The sequence below is a fragment of the Juglans regia genome, chromosome 2, assembly GCF_001411555.2.
Source record: "Juglans regia cultivar Chandler chromosome 2, Walnut 2.0, whole genome shotgun sequence".
NCBI lineage: Eukaryota > Viridiplantae > Streptophyta > Magnoliopsida > Fagales > Juglandaceae > Juglans > Juglans regia.
The window spans coordinates 10,771,734-10,791,387 of NC_049902.1; the positions used below are offsets into that span (position 1 = coordinate 10,771,734).

Consider the following 19,654-nt stretch of genomic DNA (forward strand, 5'->3'; position numbering starts at 1 on the left):
GTATTATCAACACCTTGAGTCGGAACTCTAGCAGTAACACCACCTAAACAAAACATATATCCAACATTTAATAACCAATCTAGTAAGCTACTATTTATTGAGTAATAAATCAAAACAGCCCTTTCACAACTCAATAACTATCATAACAATTAAACCCGAACAACTCTCTTCAAACCATACGCATTTAAAACCCAAAACAACCACCTTTTATTAACGCCGAACCAACCATAATCACTTCCAAAACCAACAACAACAATTCCAATGATTAAAACATAATCCAAATCAAACTTCACCTCCCACCTTCGAATGAAAAACTTCAGTGCAAGCATCAATACTCTAGTCATTCAACAATTCAAAACTTGCATAAAAGTTCAATACAACTAGCTCAAAACACCCATCATTTTACACCAAATAATCTCAAATAATAATCCAAAACAATCTCACAAATCATCCAAAATCATACTCCTCAACATCCAGAATTCCAACACACTCCACCGCTATCCAACAAATAAAACATCAATCCAAAAATAAATGTCACAAAATCTTCTACTCAAAATGCTAGTGGTCTGTGCAAAGAGGGATTAATGTCTAAGTGTATGCACGGCCAACCAAAGCAGCGTGTGTGTGTACAATTGACAAACCGAAGGAAAGAAATAAGAGGATTTATGGAATGTGTACAGCAAGTATAGAATTAAGAGAAACTAAATTCAGTGAATGGGCGAAAGTTACCAAAACGAAAATGAAGAACCCAGAGGAAGGATTCCAACGAAGGCTCCAAGGTTTTCAAGACCCACGAAAACGCTGCACAAACCGAATCCCAAAGAAAGAAAAATTTACAAAGTCATCCAAGAGGCACAAAGAAAACAACGGAAGGGAGGAGATTGACTCACAGTCGTGTAATCAAGTCAGCGGCGAGAGGCTTGAAGACCCACGGAGACAGTAGCACCAACCGAAATCTGTGTAGAGGAAAAAGAATCTGGGTGTTTCAAATGTGATGCGGGAAGGAATTTCTGTGAAAGAAATTGCATAAAACCGAAACAACGTGGGGACGAGGCACGCGAGATGGAGAAGTTTTCGGAAGCAGAGCAGCTGGGAAGGAAAAGAGAAGAAGAAAAGAAAGGAGAAGAAACCGACGGAAAGAAAAGAAAATTCAAATGAGAAGAAGTTACTTACCAAAACGACGCCGTCTGAGTCCCTCAACAAGTGATCGTGGGCTGGCTTCATGCATCCGGTTGCCTTCAAAAGGGCTGGGCCTAGAGCCCGGGTATTACATAACCTCACTTCACCCATTCAACCCTAGCCCACATCCAATTAGTGCCACCTTCAAGGACAAGATCAAGTTGTGCCACATTGGACCATATTCATCAAAACACTTAGATCAACCCTACTACATCATCATCATCCTTATCATCATCATCATCACTTCCATCACTCAAACAATAAACCTTCATGAACCTAAAGACTCTCCATTGCCACGCAAGTCAAGGCCAAGCAAGTTGGCAAGGCACACTCGGTCATCACAAGGACATGGCAAGTTTGTGGACATTAGTGTTTAGGGACTAGACCGAGGTCCCTAACAAGAAGACCCTGGTTGGGAGTATCTCGACACTCACTTGAGTTTTGGTCAAGGGAGGAGCAGCAAAATAGTGCGGTCGACAATTGCTCAAAGTTTGATTGAGTGAGAATTAGACATAGTGTTCGCTCAAGGTTTGGTCAAGTGAGACTTATGACTTCAATTCGCTAGATTTTGTTTGAAACATATATCGAGGTCCTTGTTTCTTTTAAATTTTTTTGAATTTATGAATTTTAGTTGATTTCGATCTCTAGGTTGACTTTACCTGTATTTAATGAGTAGGGATATGCTTTGGATGAACTGGTTATTGTTTTCCTCAATTTATCCAATCTCATACCTATCTTGAGAGTGTTTTCTTTATTACCTATGATATCATAGTGTTTTCTTTAGACAAAATATTTGTGTTATTTTGTGAAGCATAGTCATTATTCTTAGGCATGCAATGGTCTTAGAGAATTTGGCGATTTCTAGCAAAAAGAGCCGCCAACCAATTGGTGCTGGTGCTGCTACAATTGCTCATGAGAAGATTAATTTCATTTCGGAGAAGTTGCTTGAATTTTCTCGAAATTTATTAAGCCTCCCGAGTCTCTACTCAAAAGTTATTACTTGAATCATCTACTAAAAGGTTTAAGAGATATTTTTAGTGGTTTCAACCCATGTTCCTTCTTAATGAATTTACCTCTACATTTTGCAGCACTATGATGATGCTATGATGGATCTCTTTGCTTCTTAGACGTTTGTGCTATTCTTAGCTGTCTTTGCCTTCCTGATCTCAGTTGATGAGTAATTTAAATCAAAAGTATAAAGTTCTATTTTGGTCATTTGTGAATTTTGGAAAGTTGAATCAACCTTTTGTTTTGCAAAAACACACACCAACGATGGCAAACAAAAGTAAAAGCAATCACGATCAAGCACACGATGTACAATATAAGTGGTTTGGCAAATTGCCTACGTCTACAGAGCTGCAGAAATCTTATTAACTCAAGGAGATTACAATCACTCAATCTCAACTCACACTCTCTAGGATTTTTTGCTTTCTCTCACAATATACATTCACTTGACAATTGTTTTCTCAAAAATATGCTGAAATTCGTACAAAACAAGTCAAATATGACATATATATAGCAAACGGTGATGAAAACCCTATTATGGCAAAATCTGCGTTCTTTGTTCTAGCGGAGTGTCAAGCGCGCATCGAGTGAATACTGTAGCGTGGGACTCGAGCGAACTCACAGGTGTCGAGTGGGGCTCGAGCGGGGTGTCGAGTGGGTCTCGAGCGAATACTAGGGTTTATGTCTCACTCGAGCTCACTGTCGCGTGGGACTCGAGCGAACTCATAGGTTGAGATTCACTCGAGCCCACTGTCTAGCGCAAGTCGAGCGAACTCATGGGTTGAGCTTCGCTTAAGTGCACGTTGAGCAAACACTCTGTTTCTCATTTTTTAGCTCCAAAACCAGTCTCCACATACACCCCAACAATCTCCCACTTGGAGACTGGGTCTCCACTTGCCAGTCACTGTTTCCAGCCAAGCCCTATCATCTCTGCAGCTCACAGATATCGTCTTCAAGCCAGATGATGCACTGAAGTTAAGCTCAACTTTAGTCTTCCATGTACATTGTCCTTAGTCAACATATCCACTAGGCGACTCATAACTCCCACTGTACTTGGAGTATCCGGTCTCGAACTGATCTTGACAACCTCAGCAACTTTCCCAGCCTTTCATGAGGAACGACAAAGCTGACTCCCTTTGGCTTCATCAAACTCAATCTTTACAGAAGACAGTTGATTTGTGATCGTATTGAATTCATTCAAGTGTTGGGCCATAGACATACCTTCTGACATCTTTAGATTGAACAATTTCTTCATCAAGTACACTTTGTTATTTGCCGATGCCTTTTCATTCATACTTGACAAAGTCGTCATGAGATCTGTCGTAGTTCTCTCTTTACTGACATTGTGGGCCACTGTTTTGGACAAGGTCAGCCGAATATCCCTAGAACCTGTTGATCTAACAGGGTCCACTTAGCATCATCCATACTCTCCGGCTTTTTCTCCAACAGTGGAAGATGGAGCCTCTTCCCATAGAGATAGTCCTCAGTCTGCATCTTCTACTACCTAAAATTAGTGCTGTCAAACTTCTCGATCCTGGGTGCTTTCACTTTATCTCCAGCCATTGCTTTCCTTCAGATCCAACCTGGCTTTGATACCATTTGTTGTGCAAAAATAAACACCAATTATGGCAAACAAAAGTAAAAGCAATCACGATTAAACGCACGACGTACAATATACGTGGTTAAAAAAATTGGTTACGTCCACAGAGCTGTAGAAATCTTCTTAACAAGAGGAGATTACAATCAGTCAATCTCAACTCATACTCTCTAGGGCTTTTTACTCCATCACAATATGCATTCACTTGACAATTGTTCTCTCACAAAATATGCTGAAAGTCGTACAAAACAAGTCAAATATGACATATATATAACAAACGGTGCTGGAAACCCTAATATGGCAAAATATGCATTTTTTGCTTGAGCAGAGTGTCGAGCACGCATCGAGTGAAGTACCAAAACAACATTGGCTCGGACGAGGTGTTGAGCGGGGCTCGAGCGAACACTAGGGTTTGTGTCTCGCTCAAGCTCATTGTCACGCGGGACTCGAGCAATCTCACAGGTTGAGCTTTGCTCGAGCCCACTGTCGAGTACACGTCTAGCAAACTCATGGGTTGAGCTTCGCTCGAGCGCACATCGAGTAAATACTCTGTTTATCTATTTTTAACTCCAAAACCAGTTTCCACATACACCCCAACACCTTTAGCTAGTGAATCCCCTGAAGGGCTGTACTACTCAAATCGTCCATTCATCCACGTTGTCTTAATCTAACCCGCCACCACCTTGTCTGTTCAGCCCTGATTGAGCACTAGCCTGGTAATAATGCCTCCTCCCCTGCTAGGGTTAGGCTTCGAAAAGGTCGCAGCTACACCACAAGCAGTGTGTCTTAGGTTAAAGCTTGACATGTATGTCAAGGAAACAAATGGAGGCATGATTGATAATAGCACCTCAAAAGTCTTTTGAATTTGTTGTTCATGTGCAAACATACATCAAATGGTTCCAGTTTAACAAGATAAAAGAGATGCAAAGAATCCCAAAATTTTCGGCTCATACAAACAATATTCTATTAAATCTGGGATGAGGGAGAATATGTAACACCCTGCTACCCAATAAAATCATTTTTAAAATTTTCGGAAAAATGGTGTGCTACTAAACTTGAACATAAAAAAAGAACTTTTCATCTAACGAAGTGCCTAGTACAAAGATTCCTTATAATACCATCTTTATTAAATACTTAAAATCTAAAAGCAAGTCTGCGTAAGCACTTATTTAAAATCACTAAAGTTTCATGTGCTTATCAAAATAATTTATTAAATTGAAATAATAAAACTAAGCATAACATAAACTATTTAAGTCTGCCTTGCCCCTGGATCAAGTCCTGTTTTGCAGTCCCATTCTCATAAAGATCATCACCTGGATGGTTAAAAAAAATAAAAACATATAAAAATGAGTTGAATACTCAATAAACAACACATCGTATAGTAAACATAATAAGTATAAAGTTTCTTGAAAAATATGCATACTCATAAATATATACGTAAATAACATGAATATGAACTTATATTTCACTTGTCATAGGCTAGTAGCCACTGTTGACCCCTGTGAGTTAGGGTTAGTGAATTTAAGTTGATTCCAATTCTGTCTATGGTTGCGGGTTTTGGAATCCATACATAAGGAATACACATTGAGTGCAGTACCAGTATGTACAACCTGACAATGCAATATGCCCATAATATATGGTACCGTCTTCATATCATAACATAGGCCGTTACATATTTTATCATTTATACTTCATCATAATCATACTTACATACTTGTCATATCATAGATTTCAAATTAAATCGTATTCTTTCATAAAATTCCGTTATACCTGTGTAGAAGCCAGGTTTTCTTGTCTATTGTATCAGGGTTTGAGTATGGCAGAAGCTTTACAACATATGTATGCAAATCTATCTTTGAGAGAGAGGGAAAATGAGGAAATTTCGTTGGATGTGAGCAAGGTGGAGGAAGTGCTTGAGAGGGGTGGAAACTGTTCCATCATGAAACTTTTGACGAGAAAGCATTATAATCATAAGGCCTTCAAATAGACAATGAGGAAGATTTGGAGGCTTGTTATGGGTGTTAAATTTCGAGATTTAAACTCAGTTTTTATTCTTGTTGAATTCGAGAATGCAAGGGATAAGTCAAAAGTTATGCATGAAGGTCCTTGGACTTTTGAGAAACATTTGGTGCTTCTGAAGGATTTTGAAGGTAAGTCGCAGATTAATAATCTTGAATTGGTTCATTATCCTTTCTGGGTACGTATCTATGACTTGCTTCTTATGGCATGAAATTCATAGGTTGGTAATCTGGTTGGTAACACGTTGGGTGAGGTGTTGGAAGTGGGCTTAGATATTGGTGAGATGGAGTGGGGAGAGTATATGAGAGTAAGAGTGAATCTTGATAGTTCAAAACCTTTGCTACGACGGAAGTGCATGGGGGTAGGGGATGGATTGTCCTGTTGGCTTTGTTTTTCTTATTAAAGGTTACTAGATTTTTGCTATCACTGTGGGTTGGTGGGACATACTCTGTGTGGATGTGTCAGGGGCATCACCTAGCAAAAAAACCACCACATACGGCGGCTGAAAGTTCAGCTAGCAATAAAGATGGGAGTTATTGTTTAGCGGAAGCTGTGGAGAATGTTATGACTGTTCAAAATGGAGTAAAGGGGGAGAAAAAATCAGTTACTGCTAATGAAGAGTTGAAGTATTTTTCGAAGAAGATCATGAATGTGCGTGATGTTTCCATAAATTTAGGAGTAACGGAAGACAATCTGTTGGGGGAAGGAGGATTATCATCAAAGGGGAAGGAACCGTTGGTTTGGGCTGAGGAGGGCTGTTTAATAGAAGTACTTACTTTTGAAGATGCTGCTATGGGCTTGGGCCCGAATGCGCTTTTTTATAAAAAAGAAGGGCCAGTTGCTGTTAAGTCTGCTAAGGGCTTTTCTCCTCTTCGTCACATAGCTAAATCGAAAGGGGTTCTGAAACAGAGCAAGGGTCTTGATGGGAGGATTGTTTGTGTTGGAGAGGCAATTGATGAGGGGTTTTTGCACAAATCTGAGGCTCATGGAAGGAAGAGGAAGGGGATTGAAATTTTTGCTATGGAGGATCATTGTTTAAAGAAGATTGCGTTGGTGGAAAGGCAGGATGATGCACTTCAACCTGAGATATCGGCGGGGGTTGTGGCATAGTCCTGCCAGACATCATGAAAATTTTCAGTTGGAATTCTTGTGGGCTTGGGAACCCATGAGGAACCTGTACACTTCATGATTTGATCATGAAGGAAGATCCTGATGTGCTGTTTTTGCAAGAGACTCGGTTGTCTTCAAGGTAGTTCGATCTCTGTAAGTTCAAATTTGGTTTTTGTAATTGCTTTGTTGTGGATTGTGTGAGTCGTAGTGGTGGTCTAGCATTGTTGTGGAAATATGAGTTTAATTTGTCTATTGTCAATTATTCAAAAAATCATGTGCATGCTGTGCTTAATGGTGTTAATGGGGAAATTTGTTTGTTAACGAGTGTGTATGGTCATCCTGATCCCAGTAAGAGACCTGATGTTTGGAGGTTAATTAAGGGTTTGGGTCATGGAGTGGTGTTGCCTTGGTTAGTTTTTGGGGATTTTAACGAAATTATTTATCATTTTGAGAAGTGTGAGGGTAAAAATAGGAATGAGAAGCAGTTGGAGGATTTTAGGGATGTTTTAGAAGTGTGTAGTTTGAGGGATTTGAGTTTTTTTGGTGTTCCTTTCATGTGGTGTAATAGGAGGGAAGGGGGAGGTTTAATTAGTGAAAGATTGGACCATTTTCTTGCCAATATTATGTGGTGTAATTTGTTCCCAAATATGAGGGTTCACCATGGGGTAGCTGCGTACTCGGATCATGTTCCTTTGTGGTGGGATTCTGAGAGTGGTTTTAAAGAAAGGAAAAAATGGTTGTTTAGATTTGAAGCAATGTGGGTGGGGGAGAGAGAGTGTGCTCGTATAATAGAGGGTTTGGAATCAAATGGAAGGATCTCATTCTCTTTCTCAAGTCATGGGTTCCATATCTAGATGTGCTTCTAATTTGGGTAGATGGAATCAAAGTTCTTTTGGGAATGTACAGAAGGAACTATCTAATGCAAAAGAAAGGATGAAATTATTGCAAGAACATGATCCTTGTAGTTCTTCACTAACAGAACAACAACAAACAAGAGATGATGTTCAGAAGTGGCTTGAGAGGGATGACGTTATGTGGAAACAGAGGTCTCGGGTCATGTGTCTTAGAGAGGGAGATAGCAATTCTAGGTTTTTTCATTAAAAAGCCTTGGCTAGAAGGAAGAAGAATTCTATTATGCAACTACAAGATGATTATGGCAGCTGGAAGAAAGGGCCCCTTTTGGATGATCTAGTGACATATTATTTCAATAAGTTGTTCACTGATGCATATCAAGTGGAAATGGAGGAAGTTATTTTAGGGGTTGAGGTTAGAGTGACGAGTGAGAAGAATAGGGATTTGATGAAACCATATGTGGCTGAGGAAGTTGAAGTTGTTGTTAAACAGATGCATCCATCGAAGGCTCCTGGACTAGATGGGATGTCTCCAGCTTTCTATCAAAAGTATTGGATGGTGATTGGTAAGTCTGTTATTGATTCAATGATTTTGGCTTTGAATACTGGACAGTTCCCTAGTAATTTAAATCAAACTTATATTACATAAATTTCAAAAAAATTTGGTCCAACTAAAGTGGCTGATTTTAGGCCAATTAACCTTTTCAATGTGCTCTATAAGATTTTCTCAAAAGTCACTGTGAATAGGTTAAAAAAGGTGTTGCCTTTGGTTATTTCGGAGACCCAATCTACTTTTGTGCCTGGTAGATAGATTTCAGATAATGTTATGATAGCTTATGAGTTGCTACATCTTTTGAGGAATAAGAGAAAAGGAAGAAATGGTTTTGTGTCACTTAAACTTGATATGAGTAAGGCATACGATAGAGTGGAGTGGCTATTTTTGGAAAGAATGATGGAGGCTCTTGGTTTTGCTAGAGGACTGATTAATTTAATTATGCAGTGAGTTAAAACAGTTTCTTTCTCTGTTTTGGTAAATGGGTGTCCTAAAGGTCCTATTATTCCAAGTCGAGGAATTAGACAGGGAGATCATTTGTCTCCCTATCTATTTCTTTTGTGCACAGAAGGCCTTATTACTTTGTTAAAAAGGACAGTCGGTAGGGAGGTTATTGAGGGTGTTAAAATTTGTTGAGGGGCCCCGAGAGTCAATCATTTGTTGTTTGCAGATGATAGTGTGATTTTTTGTAAAGCAGATGTGGTTACAAATGAAAAAATTCATTCCTTATCAAATACATACGAGAGAGCATCTGGTCAATGTATTAATAAAGAAAATACTTCTATGGTTTTTAGTAGGAATGTTAATGAAGACATGAGGGTTCAGATTATGCAACTTTGGGGGGATAGTCATATTCAACATTTTGAGAAGTATTTGGGACTTCCTCCTATGATGGGTAGGTCAAAGAAACAAGCCTTTTCTAGTATTTAACAACGACTGTGGCAGAAACTTGAATTGTGGAAAGGTAATTTGTTGTCACAAGGGGGGAGGGAGGTTCTAATAAAAGCTGTAGCAATGTCTATTCCGACCTATGCTATGAGTTGTTTCCTATTTCCTAAATCCTTATGCTCTGAGTTGGAGAGTTTGATGGCTCAGTTCTGGTCTGGAAATCGATCTCAGGAGAGGAAGATTTATTGGGTTAGTTGGGAGAAGTTGTGTGACTCTAAGTTTCAGGGTGGAATGGGGCTTAAAGACTGAAGGTTGTTTAATTTGGCACTACTAGCAAAACAAGGTTGGAGACTTTTGAAGAATGAAGATCTGACTTTTTGTTTAGTATCTGTAAGGCAAAGTATTTTCCAAATTCCAATTTTTTTAAGGCTAAAGCTGGTTTGACATCTTCATTTATTTGGAAGGGAATTTGGGAAGCTAGACACTTTTTACAGAAAGGCTGCAGGTGGCGTGTGGGAAATGGAATGAATATAAGAGTATTCAAAGATCCTTGGATACCAAGATGTGAATTGCCTGTTGTTAAACCAAACGTTGATGATGAGATGCGAGTAAATTCTCTGATAGATGAGAGCACAAGATGGTAGAATGTTCAGAGTTTAAGAGCTTTATTCAATCCAAATGAGATGAGGCAAATTTTGAACCTGAATGTCTGTTTAGATGCTGAAGATTCTGTTTTCTGGGCATATGAGAGAAATGGTATCTACTCAGTTTAAAGTGCATATAGGATGTTTCAAAATTATGGTGTACAAAATTTGGGTGAAAGTTCAAGACAAAAATCTGAGACAGCTTTTGGGAAATGTTTGTGGCATTTGAAGTTACCAAAAAAAATGAAAATGTTTGTTTGGAAAGCTTGTTTGGAGAAGTTGCCTATATATTAGAATCTAAGGAGAAAGCATGTTATTGATGATGATGCATGTGTGTTCTGTGGAAGGGAAAGAGAGAATGTTGCTCATGCTGTTTTTATTGTCTTGATGTGAGGTAGATGTATGCAGACCACCTCAAGTGTTACAGGAATGTAGTTTCAGGTTTGAGTTTTTGGGATTTGGCTAATATGGCTAGGAAAGAAGGTCAGAGGAGGACTTGGCTACTTTTATTGCAATTGCTTGGGCTCTTTGGTATAGAAGAAACAATTTTATATATGAGAATGTCCTGTTTCGAACACAAACGGTGGTTAATAGTGCTCTATTTTTGAAGTTAGAGTTCAAACAACTTCGGGTGTTTGATGTCTCATAGAACCACATCAAGAAAGTTGTATCTTGGAACTCTACTCCTATAGGGTAGCTTAAGTTGAATGTTGATGGTGCAACCTTTTATGAACAAAATACATCTGGGGTAGGAGTGATTCTTCGAGATCACAATGATGATGTTCTAGTTGCTTGTAGTAAAGTGAAAGGGAGGTAGTGTCTTCTGAATTTATTGAGGCTATTGCTATGCTTAGAGGATTTCAATTGTGTGTTCAATGGGGTGTTCCAAAGTGAATGGTAGGAGTGATTCTTTGAGATCACAATGGTGATGTTCTAGTTGCTTGCAATAAAGTGGAAAGGGAGGTAGTGTCTTCTGAATTTATTGAGGCTATTGCTATGCTTAGAGGATTGCAATTTATTTAGGTATATAATATTATAATTATTAAAGTTGTTCCTAAGTATCTATTTAGGTATATAATATAAAAATTATTAAATTTGTTCCAAAGTTAATGCTTAATTGTTTGCTTCTTGTGAATGCTTTGAATAATCTTACTAATTATATTACAGATTTTGATTTTCTACTCCAAGATATTCAAAGAATGATAACTTGCTTTCAAGAAGTTCAAGTTTTGCTTGTAAACAGACTAGGGAATATTGTAGCACAACAGTTGGCAAGGCATGCTTGGAATGTTAGTGATATTGAAATGTGGTGGGATTATTGTCCTTCATTTGTAAGTCAAGCTGTTTGGTTTGACAAAAGCAATTTGTTGCAAGGACCTTATTTGATTCAATGAATGAGATGTTGGTTATAAAAAAAAAAAAAAATCATGAATTTTTATAATTTGAGCTTCTAATGGAGGGTGTATATGTAAATACTTATAAAAGACATATTATTTACCGTACATATGTGTAAGGATATAATTATGCTACTTATCTTATAGCGCTACTCCTAAAATCTCACTTCATAGCTAGTTATCTATATGATATACTATGCGTTATTAAATTTTATAGAAAACGTGTTATGGTACCGTTATTTAATTAAATAGATACTTTGGAACAACTTTAATAATTATAATATTATATACCTAAATTCATAAATGCTTAATAACATAATTTAGAGTCTTAAGAATTTTCCAAAAATAATGAAAATGAAAATTTATGGACCAGTATATGCCTAAGTAAAACCTAGCCCATGTAAAACAATATAGAATGATTTGTGAAAGTATAACCAAGCCCAACCCGATTCTAAAACATAAATCCAAATTTTATGTCTATATAATTAAGGATAGTGATAGGCTTAATAAATGTAATACTTCATATTATTCATTTATTACTTTTATTTATTTATTTAAGTTTTTTTTTAATTTTTAAATTTATTGGTTAACGAAGTGACTATTAGTGAAGTTGTATATATTTTTTAATTTTTTCTTAATGATTAGGGATGTTAAAAAAAACTTAAAAGAAAATAATAAAAAAATAAAAACTTTAAATACACTATAAAATAATAAAAGAGTTGTAATAAGATAATAAGTCTATCATTACCCATATAGTAATGGCAATAATGTGAACAAAACATCAACAAAAGTCTTTCAAATGTTCTACGTAACTTCATGACAAGAGCTTGATGGCATTTTGGGCAGGATCTATGAATGGCAATACTGTAAATAACGGAAGTGCATGGTTTAAAAGCTACGGTACATTCTTTATCCAAAAGCAAAGTGAGTTGTCTTTCCTTCTAAAAAAATACAATTTCATCAAAGCAAGTTGCTCCACATAATTTCAAGGACAAAAGGGTAATATTATTCAAAAGATATATTTTAACAATTAAATAGTTCATTTAACTAATGATTTTGAATGAATGAGATTGTATAGAAAATTTCAATCAATGATATTTTAAATTGAAATAAACTTCTAATAGTCGGTATTTAAATTTTAAAAAGATTCTAACTCGATAAATAAGGATAAATAAGATTTAACTTAATTATTGAGCCAACTTAAAACTCATAATCAACCTCAATAATGAATCACTCGTTGGCTTATCTAATATAGCTCATTAAATATAATTTAGACTTAATAAAAATTATCAATATTCTGACCTTAAAATTATGATGCGCAAACCGCAGACAAGCAACATTCACAGCAGCAACCGAACAAGTTAGAAAAACTGCAAATGAGAAATAAAGCAAACAAAGCAAAGAAAGATGAAAATTATCAAAACAGAGAACGAAGATCATACAAACAAAAGCAATACAGAGAGAAATAAAGGATGCAAAACAAACAAACAAACGTACCATGATTTCAAACACCCGCCAGCACCCCTAGTTGTAGTTTCAACGGGAGGCATGTGTTGGGGATAGGCTGCTGCAGGGTAAGTACCACGAGTTGGGTAACCAATTGGAGGAGGTGGTGCAACATAATTAGGAACTTGAACGTTGCCTTGATCTACTACTGCCTGTGGATGCCCATAGCTCGGCGGATATGCAGTCACAGGTGGGGGATATGCCCCTGCAATTTCAATATAAATGAACCAAAATCAAAGATCCATCCATCCAAAAGTTTCTTGAGAAAAAGAATTAGGTCCCGTTTGGATACATAGATGATCTCATCTCGTCTCATCATTAAAACTTTTCTAAATTTTCATTGAAGATATAATAAACAATTCAACTTTTTTAAATATCAAAACAATAATAATATTAAAAAAATAATATTTGAACAATATTTTATTCAACTTTTGACTTTTATATAAAAAAATATCATCTTATTTCATTTCATCTCATCTCACTATCCAAACCAGGCCTTAACTGTGCATGCCAATTAATTTACTTTAGCTACTCCATCTAACGTTGGATTAATGAAATATCCAACAAATAATTACCATGCACAAAGAGTTGAATTCGGCTTAACTAGGGTCGATAAGTAGAGACCTTAATCAACATTATATAGTGATGGATCTACATATAGCTCGATTTTTAAAATTCAAAATAGTTTCTAAATTTGATTCATAATTCTTTTTTTTTTTTACAGAACTTAGCCCCTAATTTAAGGTCTAAATTGTAGTATTCTATACTTAACGTGACACTAAAATAGATAAATTTTACATAAAATTTAATAAATTAGCTTAGATATTTGAATGAAATATGGTATTCTAAAAGATCACTTGATAGTTTCTACAATGAAAATAATTTCTAAATATTTCATATTTATAAAAATAATAATAGATGAATATTATACTATGAAATATTATTGTAAGAAATCTGAAACAAATATTAAGTTATGTTTTTAAAATTTTATTTCTATATTATTTGACAATTTATCCAGATTTTATTTTATATATGTTTTATAATTTTATAATATTTTTTCATTTTACGTAAAGCAATAGAAAAGTTGGCTTCTTAAGAAAAAAAGCTGGTCGCGCCACTGTCAACATACGTCTTAAGATTCTACTTGAGGCACTTTACTTACCAGGAGCTTGCTGCTGATCGTAGTGGCTCATGACTGAAAATCAGATGCTTACGAAATGCGAGAGAGATAGAGATAGTCTGATAGAGATAGACAGACAGAGAGAGAGAGGGTCGAAGGAGAGGTTGAGGAATTTTGAGTGGATTTATAAGTCTTGTAATGAGTGGACGGGCAACGAGGCGTTGACCTTCGGAAATTTCAAAAATCCAAAGCGATGTGGACCATGTGGTGTGGCCTTGGTTCTCATTCACACTACAATTGGATGTACAAAACAAGTGGCATATATACAATTCTTACGTTGATATATATATATATGCGGCACTGGGCACAGGACAATGCAGCACATGCGGAAAAGAAAAAAAGAAGTGAGAGAGAGACGACGAACGAGAAAGGAATAAAATCAAAAGCAAAAAGAATTAAAACGCCAAACGTAAGAGCCACACGGACATGGGATGCCGCAACTTTCAAGCAACAGTGGATTTTTTTTTTTTAAGCCTATATAAAGCCCTTGTGGATTTAAATTACTGTCATTTATTTTTCCCGCAATTTTAATTCCTGCAATTTAAATTAATATTATTTATTTTTCCCTCACCTTCAATTCTTGCAATTTAAGTTAATGTCATTTATTTTTCTTGATTCTTTAAATTTTAGTTTATTAATTCGAGCAATTTTAATTTACTGTATTGCATTTCACTTTCTTACTTTTCATTGCTGCACCCAAATCCAACAACATGAATCGGGTTCACGATCAATAAATTATCTTTTCCATTGCACTCATCTATTTTTTGACATCAAACCATAATTTGCATTAATAATAGAACATGGCCCTCAGCCATTACAATTGTTTTGATACATTCAGCTACACAATCAATATCAATTAATTCATACTCCATATTGACGGCTTGTTGTGCCAATTAGTGAGCAGCCCCATTAAACTCCCTCTTAATATGTCGAATTTTTCATGTGAAGGATAAAGTGATAATGGACTTTTAACTCTTAAAATTCAAGTCAATGTGATCAATAAGAGGCCACTGCTACTTGCAGTAAAGGGAAGCAATATCGAGACCTCAAACCAAGTACTAGAGGAAATGGAAATCGGCTCGCTCCAGCCAAGCCTTGTTAGTTAGGACTTATGATTCTTTTTCTTATTTATTTATTTTTCCTTTCGTAGCTAGTCATTATTTTATAATTTAATAGTGTTTGTGGATTTGACTTTCATGGAGTGGTTGTGGGTTAGACTTTCTTTGTCTCCTTTGATTGGTTAGAGTATCAACATAGGAATTATATATAGGTCACTTGTTTTGTACATCCAATTGCATATGCTCCCTCCGGCTAAGCCATGTTAGTTAGGACTTGGGATTTTTTTTTTGTCCTTTTGTAGCTAGTAATTGTTTTATAATTTTTTTTTTTTTTCCTTTCGTAGCTAGTCATTGTTTTATAATTTAATAGAGTGTTTGCGGGTTAGACTTTGATGGAGGGGTTTTAGGTCAAGTATTCTTTGTCTCTTTTGATTGATTAGAGTATCAACGTAAGAATTGTATATATGCCACTTGTTTTGTACGTCCAAGTAGTGTGAATGAGAACCAAGGCCACACCACTGCGCTTTGGATTTTTGAAATCATTAAAAACGAAATTGGAAGAGAAGAAGACATACACGGCAAGACCCAGAGTTGCTCGCACACGGCAAGACCCAGAGCTGCTCACAGAAGAAATCCAAGGCCACGCTCAAGTCAGTTGAATCCGAAGATATACATGGAAGGCCAGACTAGATTGGAGTGGCTTGCAGGAGAAAATAGGACACTCCCAACTCCTCCATTTCACCATCAGATCCACTTTGTATGGTAAAAGCAATCTCCCCCTTCGCATTTTGCTGAAATATGTTGTGTTGAATGCTGAAATGGAACCCGTTTGTTCCGAAGGAATCACTGAACTCAAACTCGTCTCCCACATTTACTGCATTTTCTGTTAAAATATGATGGTAGGCTAAAAGTGGGTTCCTTTCGTTTGCTTTATTTTTTGTTTAGGAATGATTTTTCGGGTGCTAAAAAGTGCAAATGTACAACACAAATATATATGTACATATTTAAACATACAATCAAAAAAAAAAAGCAAACAGACAAAATCTACAAATATAAAAGAAAAAACTTACAAAGCAGCAGGGATTTTGGAAAATGCTGAAGAGAGTTGAAGTCTACGAAGCAATTGGCAAAAATGGAAATGGAAAATTGATTACGAACAAAAAGAAGTGCAAAAGAATTTCTTAAGAGGAATTAAGCAAGACTTAGGAGCTAAGATGAAGTGAATACAACAACTAAGTGGGATACGTAAGAAAATAGTACATTACGTTAAAAAATATATAAAAGGTGCTAAATTTGGAGAAACCTAAGCTTTGGAAAGAGTTGGGAAAAAAGAGAAAAAGGAGATGTAGAAGGCAAGACCAGATTGTGTTTTAGACTTTTAGTGATGGCAGCCTGTTTGATGATAGTTGAGAATTGTGAATTTTGAGACGTAGAAGGCCAGTGGTGTTCGTTGCTATGAAATGGTTCTTCTTGAAGATTATATGTTACTTGCTGTTGGGGTTTGATGTTTACTATTTTGGAGCTGATGAGGATTTGCTTCCTCATCTTCACTTCCAGACTTTTTAGAACTCAATTTATGCCAACAAGTACTTATGTATATACAATGGCAACTATATATATAATATACAATGGTTTGGAGCAAATTTTCTTGTAAGATTTCTCAACTATATATATAATATACTTTTTTTTATCTATTGTTGGTCGCCCCAAAACACTACCGAAATGTTAGACTTTAGTGGAACCCAGACTAGCACTGCAAAGATTGAGACACAAGAAAGTGTAATGGTTTTTGTTCCACTTCGTCACTCTTTTCATGAATGTTGATTTTGTTACATGTGGATAACTTTTTAACTATTATATTATGTTCACAGATGCAACTTGGGGTGGATGGAACCCAGCTAGATAGCTTGTCTGGGACACAACCGTGGGTATGAGTCAATGTGCTTGGAGAAAATCTGGTTGATGATTATTGTAATGATGTATTGATGTTAGATCAGGAGGAATATTGTATTGATGTTAAATACTTCTTTTTGGATGGATGGGAAGTTGAGAAAAATATATTATTGCCATTTTAAGTATTTCTGTACTTGGAATATGTTGATATTTTTAGTTCTTTTTACTTGGAACATGTTGCAAGGGAAGTTTGTGGAATCAAGGACTTGAATGAAGTTCTAAGTTTACGCAACTGAGTGCAAGAATTTGAAAAGTACATTTGTGGATGGTCTCTTTTTGCCATGCAATTTGCCATTGGATTTTTTGGTAGCTTTAATGATGCTTACAATGGTAGCTTTTGGTACTTTTGTTGGTAATGTCTCCCTGGCAGGGTCTTGTTTTGATTTTCACTGCTGCAATCTTTGTTGTGCGGTAAAATGCCCAAATTCCCCTGTATCGGGTACCATAGCCACGAGCCCCAAATCAGCCTTCTCAGGTGGCCGTTATTTAATAGTTAAGCTATATGTATTTTGTGTGCAACTAATTGAAGCATGATATTGTATTTCATTCGGTCACCAAAGAAAACGTTAACACCACAGAGTTATTAGAAACAAATAAATTAAATTAAAACACACGAAACTATAACTAAATACATTCCCCTGTTTTAAGACCCTTTCACAAGGAAATGAAAGTTGAAAATTATCCAAGCATTGAAATCTATATATACATGACCATAGCGGTGTTTCACCCATCCAACAACTCAAAATAGTTGTGACTACGTCCAGTTGGTTGAGATTACAAAGTTTCCGTTCAAAGGGTATTCACTGTGATCGTATTAAGTACAATGAAATTCATATCGAAATGACCCAATAGATACGAAGAAGTGTGCGTTCACGCCGGATGTCTGCTTGTTGCCTTTGAATATCGACTTGGTCGTTGTGGACTCCCAACTCCCTCTTTGCAATCTCTTCTTCTCTTTTTCGAAGCTCTTCATCTTTTCTTAACAACTCAATTTCTATCTTCACAAATTCTTTTTTCTCTTTCCTCACTGTTATCGACTCATTTGAAATAGCTGAAGTGTGGTAACCCTTGATTATAAACAAACAAACGACATGTATGTAAAGTATCAAAATTTTGTATAAACCCAAATGCTTAAAAAAGTAATTAAAATTGTTTCTACTGTTATATTGTACTTTTGGACACCCAAATAATGATCGCCACGAATTTGGTGGCGTATTCGATGTTCTAAGTGAAGCGGGCTTCCCACAAGTGCACATTGGGTTGTTCCTCAAAGTATGATTAGCAAGAGAAGATGAAGAAACTGACGATGACATCCTAATCTACAGTCAATAAACAATATCAACTCAACAAATCAACCCAAACAATGTCAAGAAATTTTCTGTTAAAACATGTTTCCAATCTACAGCCCATAAACAATATCAAATCAACAAGTTACTTAAGCTATGGGCGTAACACTAGAAGGATACACTTTATAATCCACTGGCAAACTATACTAGTAGTAGACTTGCGCAATGTTTGGGGATCATATAGTTATTAAAAGAAAACTAATATATGTAGTAGCTTAATGAAGACAAAATTATGAGTGATCAATATAGGAACCGACCATTACAACATTTATAGAGAGAAGATGGGAGAGAAATGTCTGATTGACATGGATGAAAAATCATAAAATTCAAATGCATGTTTTGTTAGATAATGCAATAGCAAATGGGAAACATTTAGGACACGTTAGAAATATTAAGAGAACATCAGGAGAAGCACTGATGACTTGCATAATTATTTATATTTTATTATTTCTTAACTTTAAAATTTAGTCTAAATACCCTATTATTGGACTAAAATGCTAAAATGTTAATAGAAATAATTGGAATTAATGTGTATTTTTGAATTGAGTTTCTATTTACTTTGAGATAGTCCTAAGCAGATGTTTATGTTTAATTTCAGAGCTTATAAAAGAGCAAGTCCAAACCAATTCGAATTCAAAGGAATTTCAAGTGGGCAAGACGTTGGAACATGCTAAGAACTTTCAATGAGTGTAGAATTCTTCAAATAAGGATAATTATGGGGTTTGAGAGTAATTCGGATCAGAGTCCAAAATGCGCTAGCAAATAGCATGAACTCACTTTAGTATTTTAATCATAACGTTCCGCTCCAATAACAGATTGATGTGATTCTTGATGCGTTGGAAAGATATCTTAAAAGGCTACGAAATTGTTTCTAATAAGGTTTTCCAAATTCGAATTCCTGAAGCACATACGTGGCTGCCGAGTTGAGTTCTAAAATTTAGACGATTTTATGTGCGGGAATATGAAGACATTAGGGTTTCTTTCCTACCCTATTTAAACATATCATTAGCATGAAATTGGAGAGTTTTTTTTTTTGAGGGGCATTTCTTTGGAGTTTTTCATTTCAGACGCTGCGGCTTGCGAGGGACGACACTGCGAACTGCAAGGAGCATTTTCAGTGTTCATTTACTTCTATTATTCTCTCAAAAAAATTATGGTGAATTCGTTTATGTTGAATTTAATTTTTGGCATGAACTAAATTTTATTTATTCTAGAAAAATGATGTAATCTAGTTCCGAACTATGCTTGCTTTTCTATGTTAATTTGAAGTAATTCTCTTCTATATTTATCTGATTTAGTCTGAGCTTAATGCTTCTAATTAACAGGCCATTAATTAGATGATTTTAATATTGTGATTTACTGTTGAAAGAG

The 19,654-nt window shown here is 36.0% G+C and overlaps 1 protein-coding gene across 2 annotated transcripts in view; it reads right to left on the minus strand.

Moving 5' to 3' along the window:
• Positions 1–17,556: 17,556 nt before the first annotated feature.
• Positions 17,557–19,654, minus strand: part of LOC109014680 — a 9,506-nt gene continuing 7,408 nt past the window's right edge. Inside the window, exons 3-4 of one of the 2 annotated variants that reach the window (XM_018997178.2) lie at positions 18,110–18,256; positions 17,557–18,004 (exon numbers count right to left, since the gene is read on the minus strand). In XM_018997178.2, coding sequence (XP_018852723.1) covers positions 17,768–18,004; positions 18,110–18,256 — 384 coding nt within the window. In that variant the 3' untranslated portion in view covers positions 17,557–17,767. The remainder of the gene's footprint in view (positions 18,005–18,109; positions 18,257–19,654) is intronic. The other variant, XR_004800832.1, reaches the window with a different exon arrangement.